At 42.0% G+C, this 13,850-nt stretch overlaps 1 protein-coding gene across 1 annotated transcript in view; it reads right to left on the bottom strand.

Moving 5' to 3' along the window:
• Positions 1-13,850, bottom strand: part of TDRD7 (tudor domain containing 7) — a 48,051-nt gene that overhangs the window by 17,497 nt on the left and 16,704 nt on the right. The window contains exon 6 of the mRNA XM_009285058.2: positions 12,102-12,319. Coding sequence (XP_009283333.1) covers positions 12,102-12,319 — 218 coding nt within the window. The remainder of the gene's footprint in view (positions 1-12,101; positions 12,320-13,850) is intronic.

Below are 13,850 nucleotides of genomic sequence, written 5' to 3'. Positions count from 1 at the left end.
ATCAGAACTTTATAAACATTGCTAAAGTCATTCTTTGCTGTTCTGTCTTAGCAACATACAACGGAAGCATAACAAAGAAGACTTTAAGTATTATCTTACATAACAAGAGTAATACATGTTACTCATTATCAAGATAACAAAACAAGAACATTTAGTTACAGTACATTGAAAAAACTGTAAAAAATGGCCATTAGTGTGTCAAGAACCATATATTTTCTCCCATGTGCACCTCTTCACACTCAGCCCAAATTGCCACATGATGACCTGAGTTGAGAGAGTCAGTAAAACCACCTAAGGGTTACTACACAAGTGCATTTCCACACACTTGCTGTGCATTACATTGTCTAGACTGGTGCAAAAGCAAGCTATCAAATGGTTCTTGGGAATAGGTCTTGGTCAACTTCCATGAACACTAGCACGCATGCCATCTAAAATTGACACAAAGGAAATAGTTTTCATAGCTATAAAAAAAAAAAAACCACATTAGAGAATTCTCATGCATTCATGGTGGCATGTCTGAATCCTTCTTTATCAGTGAAAACCAAAGCAGTAATATTTTCTGCAAGAATAAGACATGAGAAGGCAAACAAACCTATCAACAACCCTCAGCTCCCCAAATTCATGCAAATGAGTCCACAAGCTTTAAGACTTGAGTCTTTCCAAGTAGGCTCACTAAACTGAGGAGACATTCCCTCTTAATTGGAGGGAGGGGAAAGGTAGTGTCCTATAGACATCCATTTACTAAAGAATACGTATCTACTATAGGATAAAAGATAAACAAATCATATAAAGGACTTAAACGTACCAGTGGTACATTCACCAAGTTCTTAAGCATCTCTGCTCGTCAGCTTGATATAAGAGATGACAAAACACGTCTGGCCATGCAACCTAGAAGGACCAAAGATGTCTTCAATGATTCATGACAGGAAGAACCTACATTTGTACCCTCTGGTATCAGGAGTCTTATTGTGCCTCTTGAACCACAGGCAAAGAAAGGAGCTTGGTTAAAAAAACAACTGACCGAAAACTTATGAAAGCCCTTCAAGGGCTTTGATAGACAGTCAAGAGACCAAAGTATAGCAAGTAGCCCAGAGGAAAAATCAGGGCACACCACCTTGGCAGGTAATGACATCCTAGATACAGAGGAATTGATAAGGATGTCCCAACTGTCCATGCACAAGATTGAGGAATTTGTTTAAATGACCAGCCAAGGAAACTTTTAGCTCCAGAAAATACTTGGCATTATCAGGACAACAATCTGTTTGAGAAGGCTGTGTTGCAACGTATGGCAGTTCATCCTGAAAGAAGCTGGATGCAGAGGTCTACCTTTATGCACCCTTTCTCTTAGCTAGCTCTTTTTAACTAGTGCTGCAAGAGAGATGAATAAATCTTAGCTGACAGGACTATTAAACCTTACACACTAAAGACTGGCAGCAGACTAAAGAGAGAAGATCCTTAGAGACCTTTAAGCCTCTTAACTCCAATAATAGCTCTGAGGTTTTCTAGGCATTGAAGCTCTGTTTTGAAGAGACTGTAGATGCTGACTGAGCAAACCATTTAGAGACAGAAAAATGCTATTTCAGTAAGTTGTTTCAGCTTACTTCTGTATAAATAAGCTCAGGTGAACATCACTAGGCTACTATTTCTTGCATAGAAGTTAATGTTCAAGATGCAACAGACTCCTCCAGACAGTACTATGGCCAAGACACCTTTCAAGGATGCACAACACTACAGAAACTTACAATTATAAGCAAACAGCTTCACTTGTGAGCAGCACTTCAAAACAGCCAGCCACCCTTTCTTTAGCACAAATATCTCAACTTTGTTTCCAGTTGAGTTTATAGATTTGCCTGCAAGGTACTTCCCATTAGTATGGCTGGCAGGCCTGCTTTGCAAGCACAACATGCCTGCTGTCAGCTCTCCATTAGAGAGCACAAAGCAGAGTCAACAGCTGCCAAAATGTATTAGCAGAGCAACAGTAACTGAAGTCATTCTACACAGAAGAAAAACATGTTTTTCCTGGGCCTGAGTAACAGAGGGAGCTCTTAAAAATTAAAATTGGGAGCCCAAAATAATAAAGCTTCAAATAAAAAAATACTCCCAAGATAAATACTGACACTGGAACTAAGTCAAGTGGAATGCAAAAGAAGAGCAAGTCCACTCCCTTTGACATACACATATAGAGGGAATGAAGGCAGACATGCTCCTGTATGTGTTGCTAGAACAAAAGCTTTGTATATGTGTGCTTGACAAAGTGCAAGTAAACCACTACGCTAATATATATAATCAAAAGAAAGGATCTGCTTTGCGATGCCAGAACGACCAAGATAACACTGAGTCTTGTTTAATGTGTGTACAGTGATGATCAAAGAGCAGATACACTGGCAAACTCCTAAAGCATCAATACCTTCCAGGAAGGAAGTGGGGAAAATACCTCCTTGAAATCAGAGTTTCTAGTCAGAGAAAGCGTCCTTCACTTTCAAGGTTACATTCAAAACTAGCATATGCAGCTATTTTCTGCCATTCTTCTGAAAGGTAGGGAAAGAAAACATGCAGTGGAAGTTGGCATTTAATGTCAGTGACAGTCTCATCATATGTGGCAAACAGGAAAAGTCTGGCTCCATGATTCTTGGTGTCAAACAGGTCCTCAAAGACTGCTCTAAAACACACTGATCAAAACTATCACTCTGAGTAAGAATAATTCATCAGAAATGTAATGCATGAATTCTTTCAGATCTGATTTAAATATGCAACTCAGAAGCTAGCTATCATGGCATACGTACAATAGACTGCCTACAGACACATTTTGCTGACAGGCACCTTAGACAAATGCTTTAGTGGGAAGGCAGCTCTCATCTACCTGCCTTTCCTCAATAGTACATGAAGTTCAAATCCCAGCAAGCTGGAGCTCAAAGCAGTGAGGAAGGTATTCCTGGCCTTGATCAGCAGTACCTTGCATCCACATATTTGGCTGACAGTGTCTTTTCTCTGTCAGAGGTGGCCACTACAACCCCAGGTCCCACTGTTTTTGCCAATCATTCTACAGTACAGCTCTCCCCAGGCAATGGTGAGATGCTGCTGCAACATTAATGCTCCAATCCTCCCTGCTCTTCCAAGTAGCTGCCTCTGAAAGCAACAGTTTAAGCTACGAAGCTGTTGAATATGCATGCAAAGTAACCAATTCTGGGGAAAAAAAACCCCAGACTTGTGCAATGTTCTTGAAAGGCTGAAGATCCCCACTGCACAGGGTGGTATCAGACACAGTAAAGAGCTTTTTCTTATAAGGCTGTGGAAGCCCCTTACGTCATCCAATTATAACTTATCCTTGGGATCCACTCCAGCTTTTACAGCTTCTAGTCCAATATGAAATCAATTGTTTTGCATGGTAAGCTACGATACCTAACTTCTTACCCTAAATGCTAAAAGGACACATTAAAAGGCTTGTCTTCAGCCAAACCTCATGTCAACTGGGAAGCTGGAACAGGACAGAAACAGGACTAAAGTATGTTGCCCAGAAAGGCTGTAGAGTGTCCAGTGTTAAAACATGACTGGATACAACCCTGGGCAAACTGCTCATGGTGATCCTGCTTGAGCAGGGGGCTTGCATTAGATAATCTCAAGAGGTCCCTTCCAACCTCCGTGATTCCGTGATTCTGTGAAATGTTTATGCAATGTTAGAAGAACTGGCTCAGTTCTGAATTTCAATTTAATTTCAGTTACCAGGATGTAAGAACTACCTTCAAAAATTGCAGGCCTCTTATAATACTAGGGAAGGCAAAATCATTTTGAAAGGTTTCCGATTTAATAGCCTTTTCAGCCACTAACCCTGACAGGTATGTCAGTTTCATTAAGAGGGCCCAGAAAAGATCAGTTATGATATTCAGATGGGCAATGACAGTAATATATTTTGGTGGATTCTTCATGGCAAATACAGAAGATACTTTCAGCCCTTCAACTGAAGTGAAAATTTTCAGATGCTACAATGACTCTGAAACCTTTCTATTTTGGTAGTCATTACTTCTGTACTTAACTGAAATATTAAAATACAAGTCATACTGGGCAGATTTTTGTATTATCTGTTGTGGTTAGACTAAAGGATCCTTATTGCCAAGATATCCTTTGTTCAGGTTCAGCTAGCGCTCAGGGCTGGAGTGGTAAGCTCTGCAAAGTTCAGGAGTGTCTTTAGGTTGCCCCCTTCTGCCCATTCTCCTTGCCCGCCCACTTCATTACCATGCACATCACAGTGAAGATAATTATTTTCCACAGTTCCTCATGCTTTGAGACTCTGACTTCTGAAAACACACAGTTACAAGTGAAACTCTGATGCAATAAGCCAGCTGAACCAATCTAACAACAACTCCATACTGCTGAGGGCTGCCCTTACTCCTCACATCCTTCTGCCAGCACTGAGGACCAGAAGACACCTTTGTCAACAGTTCTTTTTGGCTGCACCAATTTTCACCTCATAATGCAGTAATGTCTTCCTAACGGGTCAGAGAAATGCAAGACTTAACACACAAGGAGTTGCAAGGATATGTGAAGCAGGAACAAGGAAGGATGCTGTCAAATGGAGTCTGACTTCATTTGGTGGCTCATCATGTCATCTAACCACTCATCAGTAAGACTGAGCTTCAGGAACATTGAGTTATAGCCTGTTCTAGCACTGTGTTTGAACAGCAAAGTTATTCTGGATCTTGTGTCCTCAACTGGCTCACTTCCACATGTTCTATGACACCATCTTCTCAGTGAGGCTGATACCAACTGTATTTTGCCCTGTACTGTACTATATACAACACATCTAGTTAAATTTTAGGCAGAACATGTCTTCTGTTCACTGAACTCCATTCTAAATAGCTAGTGGCTCTGTGTCTAGTACTGAGATACCTACTAAAGCAAACTGTCAGACCAAACACTGATTCCTTCAACGAGCATGGCAAAAGAAAGCTAACTATCATAATGCTAGAGCTCATCTGCAGAGGACAGTTCATAGAGCTTGTGTAAAACTGTGCAAATTTTCATTCATACATACTACCAGCCACGATAGCCCGCTCCATTGTCTCCTCCATGTGCAAAGTACGTTCCAGCTCATAAGAACACACTATCTATTATGTATAATTAGAGCTGAATTTTTCATTGTCTCAAGCCCATTTCTCTGTTTGGAATGATGACTTTTGATTCACACAGCTTAATCGTGGTATAGAAATTCCTTCCTTAAGAGTAAAAACCTGACAGAACCAAAGTTGCTCAAGGAATACAGCTGGTTACTATGGCAATCCTCCTCTTCTCTGAGCGGACCTCTTTAATTCACTCTGAACACTACAGTAAAAACTCAGCTGCCAAATGTAGTAGTACGTAGTATCCAGTTTGTTAAGAGAGGGATACCACCCAGGAACAAAGAAACAGAATTCAGAAAACAACAGCCCTAATCCTGTTTCTGTCAGTCTGTTTACCAGCTGATCCTGCCATTTTCCTAAGCCTTTAGTTGCACTTTCTGCAAACAGTCACAACTTTTATAAAATGTAAAAGATGAAGAATATTCTGAGAACCAGATATTGTTAAAAAAAAAATTAAACAAAATGTCCTACCTGTCAACTAGGCAACATACGCAAGTCCCATTCTTGTCTAAAAATATCTTCTACCTTCCTGTTTGTAATGACAAACTTCAACTTGCAATGACTACCTAAAAAAAAAACCCCCAAAACCAACCACAAACACCCAAAACCCGCCAAACAAAAATGATGTGAATTTTCCCCTTCTTTTCTTTGATTTTTTCCAATTATGCATCTTCAAGAAGACAGCCAGCCTTTGGGGCCTGCCCAGCACCATCCCAGACATCCAAGAGATGAAGCGAAGAACACTAAGCTTTCCTTTACTGTGTAAAACCTCCTCCTCAGAATAAATAGCCAGGCAAATGTTCTCCAGCCTGAGGAGCATTTTTCACACAGTATCAGCCAATACAATACCAAAGTGTTTAAGCGCACTAAAGAATATACTCAGCTATTACATATTCTTTAGCCATATGCTTATTAAAAAGCAGTAAGACAACTGACTGAAGAATGGTAGATTACTGGAGATGAAACTGGCCTCTGATGACAACAGATTAATGGTTAAACTGATAGGTAGACAGGGCCAGTAGGATGTTTTACGAAAAAGAATATCTTTGTTCTAGAATTGCTGAAAAGCAAGTATATCTCTTCCAGCACAACTGGAATTCCCAAATTCAGAATGGTAGTGTTATTTTTCTACCAGCTCCTGAAGAAACCAGATAGAAAGACTAAGGCAGCCATTACTACAAGAAAACTCTAGAAGCAAGTCTAGAAGCATGCATCCCTTCTTTCTGCCAATTAAAAGGTGGCTGCCTACTATTCGTTCTTTCTTCTGCAAGAATGAATTTGGGAAGACAAGTGGAGAAAAAGATGATAAAAGACAGCTTCACCTGACAAACAACACAGGGGACTGACATATTTTGTCAACGTCTCAGGTTGATGTATGAACATGAATAAAGGCCACTACCAGAAAGAAGCCAGCACCAAGGCTGACTGAAAAGTATCAGCTGTGGAATAATTACATACAGGCAGGTTAAATCAGTGTGTTAGAAGAGCTGTACTGGGTCAGAACAAAGATGTTCCTAGCCTGACATCCTCTTTGACAGCAGCAGGTGCCTAGGAAAAAGCACAGGGGATAGTACAAATGCAGTGATGCCTCTTCCTCCTATTTTGGATACTCCATAGTTCAGACACTATCAGTTAGTGACAGTTTCTTTGGAATGAAGTAGTTAATGACGACTGAGGCCAGGGATCATCCATTCATCAGTGAACATATTCAGTTGCTTTTGAATTCAAGACTATGATCATTCCCCATTTACCTTCTCCAGGTCTCTTATTATTTTATAGCCGGTATCTCCATCTCTCCCCACCTCAATCATCTAACTTAACTGTTGCTTGTACAGAATCCATTACTTATCTTTATCCGTCACCCTTCTGAATCACCCTTTCACCCTGCTTGATCTCTCAGCTTTTTTGTGTATCTTCTGGGTGGAGATGGGAGGAGCACATCTGATTTTGACATGTGCTTACACAACATGTTTCCCCAGTGGTACAGTGTTTGCTATTTTGTTCTCTATTCATAAGAATAGAGACCAGATTGTCTTTTCAGGGAAGTCTGCTGTGTCCCTGGGGCACAAATTAGAGATGTCACCAGACAACTGAATAGCTTAATACAGCTTTTGGACTATTATCCAATCCTCCTTTTTCATGTGGGTCCTAACGATGTTGCAACAAAAAGTCTAAGGTCAATGAAAAGAGATTTCAGGGCCCTGGGAAGAATGCTAAAAAATTCAGGAGCGCAGGTAGTATTTTCCTCAATCCTCCCAGTAGTAGGGAGAGACTTCAGAAGAAGCAGACGAGCCCAAGATACAAATACCTGGCTCTAGGACTGGTGCCTCCACCAAAACTTTGGGGTTTATAACCATTGAAGAACCTTTGAGGCACAAGGTATGCTGGGGCCTGACAGGATCCATCTGTCCCGATGGGGAAATGGATCTTTGGTCATAAGCTGGTGGGACTGATTGAGAGGGTTTTAAACTAGAATCACTGGGGGAAGGGGCTGCCAACAGGAGAGCTAAAGGTAAGCCAAGAGTTGGCATGGCATCACCTGAGGGTGGCAATGCTAGTGGGAACATTTATGCTGCTCCTGGGAGCATGGAGGACTCAGGAGCCTATCTGAAATGCTCGTACACCCACGCATGCAGTATGAAAAACAAACAGGATGAACTGGAAGCATTGGTCAGTTCCCAGAGCTATGATGTCACTGGTATTAGCAAGACTTGGTGGAATGAGTTGCATGACTGGAGTGCTGTTCAGGAGGGATAGGCAGGGCAGGCCAGATGGAAGAGTTGCATCGTACGTAAGGGAGAGATTTGACTGTACAGCCCTTACACTTAGTGATGATGTGGTTGAGAGCCTCTGGGTGAGGATTAGGGGGATGGAAAACAAAGGAGATGTCACAGTGGGTGTCTACTACCAATCGCCCAGCCAAGATGATAGCACTGATCGGTTATTCCACAGGCAATTAGGAGAAATCTCTGGATCAGTAGCCCTCGTCCTTGTGGGAGATTTCAACTTCCCAGACATCAACTGGGAATACCATACTGTTGTGATGAGCAAGTCTGGGAAATTCTTGAAGTTTGTGGAAGGTAACTTCTTGTCACAAGTACTCAGTGCGCCAACTAGGAAAGATGCCCTCCCAGACTTGTTATTTGTGAATAGAGAAGGACTGTGTCAGGGGAGGTTCAGACTTGACATTAGGAAGCATTTCTTTACCGAGAGGGTGGTCAAACACGGGAACAGGCTTCCCAGAGAGGTGGTCGATGCCCCATGCCTGTCAGTGTTTAAGAGGCATTTGGACAATGCCCTTAATGACATGCTTTAACTTTTGGTCAGCCCTGAAGTAGTCAGCCAGTTGGACTAGATGATTGCTGATAGGTCCCTTCCAACTGAAATATTATTTTCTATTATCTTCAAGTACTTCTTATCATTTGCATTTTTTCCTACTGAGCCAACATTTTCATGAAGTTATTATAAATGCCAAGATCTCTTTGCCCAAGCTTAACTGTCCATACAGAAAAAACACTTTTTTAATGTAATGAGAGTCTTTCCTGTCCATTGCTGTAGTTAAGTCTCAGTTGCAATTTTATTTACCAGGCCAGCAACCTGGTATTAGGAAGTTCCACACTTCTTCAGAGAGCCCTGGTCTTTATAACCCTGAACAACCCTGTATTATTAGCCAGCTCAACTTGTATTTGCACCCTTTACCATCTCACTTATTACAATCCTGACCAGCCTGTGTCCAAGTGTCCCCCCTGTGGAATCCCACCATGACTTCCTGCCTTTCTGAAGATCAACCATTTCAGCCTTGATACATTTCCAATCTTTTAACCAGTTCCACATCCATGCAAGGACCTTCCCTAATGTCCTAGGACTGCCTAATTCTCTAAAAGCTTTTGGAAAAGAACCCTGGAAATTCAAGTAAACGTTCTGAGAAAAGATGTAGGAATTTAGTCTTCTCTTGAATTGCCATATCTGAATCACCATCTCCTGAATTACTCACAGAGTTCAAGTAATTGAGGAGAGCTGAGCATGTGCAAGGAAAAAGTTTTTTAAACATACCACTACCAAAAGTAAATTTATTACTACTTTTGGGTTGTGACTTCTAAAAAAAGAAAAACACCAAACCCAGTAAAACTTGTTTGTTTACAAATCTGCATCCTTCTCACTCTCATACCTGTGCTATAACGTTCTCTCCCCCTCAGGGAGAATCCCAAGGATTCAACGCTGAGCCCGAACACAGCAGAGCTGCATAACTTTGGCTCAGAATTCAAAAAAAAATTGCTAAGTTGTGAGAAAAATCTGTAGAAAGATGAGAAATGAGACAGCGGTAGGATAGCTAAAATGGGGATCACTAACTGCTCAAAGATGCATGACAAAGTAGTTCATCAAACAGAAAGCTGTAAGATTCTGATATAAAAAAAATGAAGGTGGGAGCGTCACCACCGGTCATCACTTTTTTCAAAGCACCAGTCTTGCTGGAGATAGAAGCAGACAATTCAGCAATACTGCAGATCTGACCAACAGAGCTGCTGAAGCAGACTCTTCTCCTGACTGAAGCCTGGCTGGACAACAAAGACTTTTTGGGTATTATATAAGGGTGGTGAGCATATCTGTTCTCAGCCCAATTGCTCATTAAGGCTTGCCTATAATCTGTGAGTGCTAGCCACTACATAATTACTTTGTACTTTTGCATTTAGCTGTGCAAAATACATTGCTACAAGCAAGATCTCAAGCAAGCTAACCTAAAGAAGGGAGGTAACAGACCAATGGAGAACAAGGTCCACCTCAATCCTTTGTAGTAGGTCCTCTTGCCTGAAAGGTGAAGACTGAAAACAAGATCGTCAACCTGCAACTTACCGTAATTTTTGGAGACTTCAGCTCACTAGATAGGAAAAGTTTCCATTACTGGTGGTTATAACCTAAACACAGAAATGATCATTTCTCAGAAGTAAAAAATTAAATTCCTTCCTTTCAGAGAAAAGTTTAGGGATGTGAGTTACTCAGAAGTGACACTGTCCACAGCAGAGTCCTTAATGATGAGCTTGGAGATGCTGAAAGCGTATTAGAAAGTTTATTGCCTGCTGGTTTGTAACTAAGCTACTACTGATCAGTATGCATTCAGTAAGAGTATGTGCTGTCTCTTTAAGAAGGTACTGAGAGAAACACCAGGCATTTTTTCTGTTCTGAGGCTGGCAGACACTCCCAGTGTAAGTACCCAACAAGGCAGAAGTAATTCAGAAATTAGTCATGGAAGCATCTTACTGACACTGAAGAGTACAGTCTGCCCTCTGGCATTTCAAAGGATCTACAGAGCTGAACACCTGCAGACGAGTTGTTTGAACCAGGAATAAACACTGATTATATTTAAGAGATGTATGGTAGCCTTCATATGAGAAGGCCTGGGGCCCAGTTCACACTTCTCCATGCCAGAGCCATGACTACGGTTTACAGAAGTCAGTAAACTGAGACGGGCTTTAGAGGCTCATTAACAGTTCTCTACAATAAGAGAGACAACTTTATAGTTCTTGTGCCAAGACAACTCGATAGTTCTGATTGCTGTTGTACTGTGCCTGCTGTATTACAATGTTTCCACAGATTTAATGACTGCTTATTTACACTGAAATGTAAAGCATTATTTGCTTGCTAGAAAGAAGAGATAGCCCCAACAGAAACAAGCAAATGGACAATGAACACAGACCAAAGATCCTGGATGAACAGTAACATTTTGTCTGGAACATTAGCTAAGAAAAAGACTAAAATTTGCTGCATGAATTAAGTAACTCAAAACGTAACAGCTTGCTCTATGGATAACACAGAAACCAATCGTCAAGCATCAAAACAAATTGCTGCTGTCCGCATATGTTACTGATGTCTGTAGTAAGATGTCACAAATGCATTTTATATATGTGTTAGAATACCATACACACATGCAAATGGTGTTATTCCTGAAGAGCAATTATTTAATCTCAGTGAATTTTTTTTTTTGGCATTTAAAGTTATTAACAAGAAAATACTTAGCAGTATGTACATGAAAAGTCACTTCAAGCAGACAGATATTCTCATTACTTCAATACCCTTCTGGTGCCACACTTTGACAGATGTTGATGAAGTTGAAAGCGTTCATTGATATGACTGGCCTGCTAAAGTAAAGCTAAACAAAGCCTTGATGCAAAGTTGCATTATACCCTAAATAAACCATGAGTGCAGAAGAAGGGATAAAAGCACGGCAATTGAAGACCCTTAACCCAGTGGTGATGGCAACTCACACGGCAGACCTGTAAGTGGAGGCTCAGCCTGACACCAGCACCTAATACGAAGGACAAAGACGCCCCTGGTGATCAAGAGGTAACAGACATCGGGGCCGGGGGGCAGGAAGGGACTGAGCTGTAATCTCTCCCCCCAACATTATCACACTTCACTTTCATCTATTATTGTATCATAAGCCTAACTTACACAACAAAATTCCATAACCTTAAGATGTGAGAAAGACCGGTGGAAAAGTCTATAGAAAGATAATAACTACAGATATACTGTTCACACAGGATTTGCTGGTAGCTTATAGATTTAAGAGGAGATAAACCCACTAACAAGGAAAAGCATAAAATGCAACAGAGAAAAAAGAAAAAACATGGCATGGACAGCAAGTGTCATCAGCTGCTGTTCGGGTTGTCAGTGTTGGAGTCAGTTAAAGGTGGCAACTCAGCAACCCAGAGCACTTGCTCCAAGAGGCCACAGAGGCTCACCTTTCTTCCTAAAACAATGCTAGTCCGGCCAACAGTGATTTTTTGGGTGTTGTTTTGAAGGGCATTGTTACAATTTGGGGGGGGGCGGGAGGGAGAGTGTTGTTCTTTCTTCTTTTTTCTTTTTTTTCCCCCCTTCACTGCTACAGAGCATGAAAGGAAACACAGGACTACATAAAATAACATTTGGCAAATGAACACTCAAATCTGTAGGGTACTGGCATCTTCCACAAAAATGACATTCAATACTTACTGTGCACACATGAGGCCAGTTCTCAAGCTGACGGAGCACTGCTGTGCTAAGCTCCTCCCAGTACATTTCCCGGTAGATCTGTGGCATCTTTGACACCCAGACGCCACTGCTGCACTTGCTCAGAATCTCCTTAATGCGACTTTGAACTTCATTGACATGAGCAGCAGAAGGGCCAGAGGCAACAGTATGTGTCTCCGCAATGGATGTATTCAAGTTATCTGTTAAACAAAAACACAGCCTTGAAGTAAACATAGCCTTAGCAGCAGAAAGACAGATGATTACCTACCTACTTAAAAATTAAACATGGGAGCTGCCAGCGTAACACCAACTCTAAAATGCGGCTCTCTTGCCAGCATGGCTGTTTCAATCACTTTCTATTGGAAAGAGCCATGGAAACCTCAGACATTTAGTCATTGACCTGAAGCTGAATTTTCAATCACTGTAGTTATTGTCATAAGTTTTGAAATGTTTCTTCTGAAGGGATCTTGGAAGAGGTTACAGAACCCTCAGCCACGCTGTTGCTGTGAGGCTGTACTGAGGCAGTGTCCCAAGAGGGACACAAGATAATTTCTTTATGAGTACAAACACAACAAAGATAAGCAAAACACCCAAGCATGTCCTTCTAAATTCAGACAGATGTACAAAACAGACCAATGATTTGCCTTTCACTCTAAGATATGTCCCAAGGAAAAGTCTGAACCCAGCACCCAGCCTTTCTGTGCTACTGCATCCAAGGAAGCCCTCCAGCGGAGCAAAGAGACAGCAACTGTCCAGCTACTTTGGACAGTTTCATACATTGTGTGCAAGACCAAGGCAGTCACTATCCCAGTTGGAGGTTCACATCACTAGCTTGCCTGCTCCCTCATCTCTACTCCTCTCCTCCCTTTGGAGGCGTGTATTTGCTACCAGACCAGGAGCTTCACAAATCAGCCTGACAGGTCTCAAATAAAGCAACCATCATTTGACAAGCCCATCAACTGCACAACTGCTGGAAGCCAGACACACAGAAGGGTATTTTCTGGATAGCTAGGTTAGTGTGCTGCTTGCTCCTGAAAGCCTGGATTTCACTCTCCTATACCAGATCCCTACCCTGTCAGTGAAGTTAAGCATACTCCTCCTGTTTCCAAGCTACACACACCAGCTTCGTGAGTGGCTTTGACACTTACTACACAAGGATTTTCCTAGAAAGTGGAAATGGATGTTGTCTACCTAGACTTTAGTAAAGCCTTTGACACTGTTTCCCACAGCATTATCCTGGAGAAAATGGCTGCTCACAGCTTGGATGGGTGTACTCTTTGCTGGGTAAAAAACTGGCTGGACGGCTGGGCCCAAAAAGTTGTGGTGAATGGAGTGAAATCCAGTTGGCGGCTGGTCGCAAGTGGTGTTCCCCAGGGCCTGGTACTGGGGCCAGTTCTTTTTAATACCTTTATCAATGGTCTGGACAAGGGGATTGAGTACACCCTGTCAGTTTGCAGATGACAACAAATTGGGCAGGAGTGTTGATCCACTTGATGTTAGGAAGGCTCTACAGAATCCGGGCAGCAGGCTGGATCAATGGGCCAAGGCCAACTTATGAGGTTCAGTAAGGCCAAGTGCCGGGTCCTGCACCTGGGTCACAACAACCCCATGCAGCGCTACAGGCTTGGGGAAGAGTGGCTGGAAAGCTGCCCGGCAGAGAAGGACCTGGGCGTGTTGGTCGACAGCCGGCTGAACATGAGCTGGCAGTGTGCCCAGGCGGCCAAGAAGGCC

This window comes from Aptenodytes forsteri, unplaced genomic scaffold (assembly GCF_000699145.1).
Source record: "Aptenodytes forsteri isolate BGI_AS27 unplaced genomic scaffold, ASM69914v1 Scaffold167, whole genome shotgun sequence".
NCBI classification, from domain to species: Eukaryota; Metazoa; Chordata; class Aves; order Sphenisciformes; family Spheniscidae; genus Aptenodytes; species Aptenodytes forsteri.
Note: the sequence above shows the minus strand (reverse complement) of the source record. Positions and strands in the feature narration are given on the sequence as shown.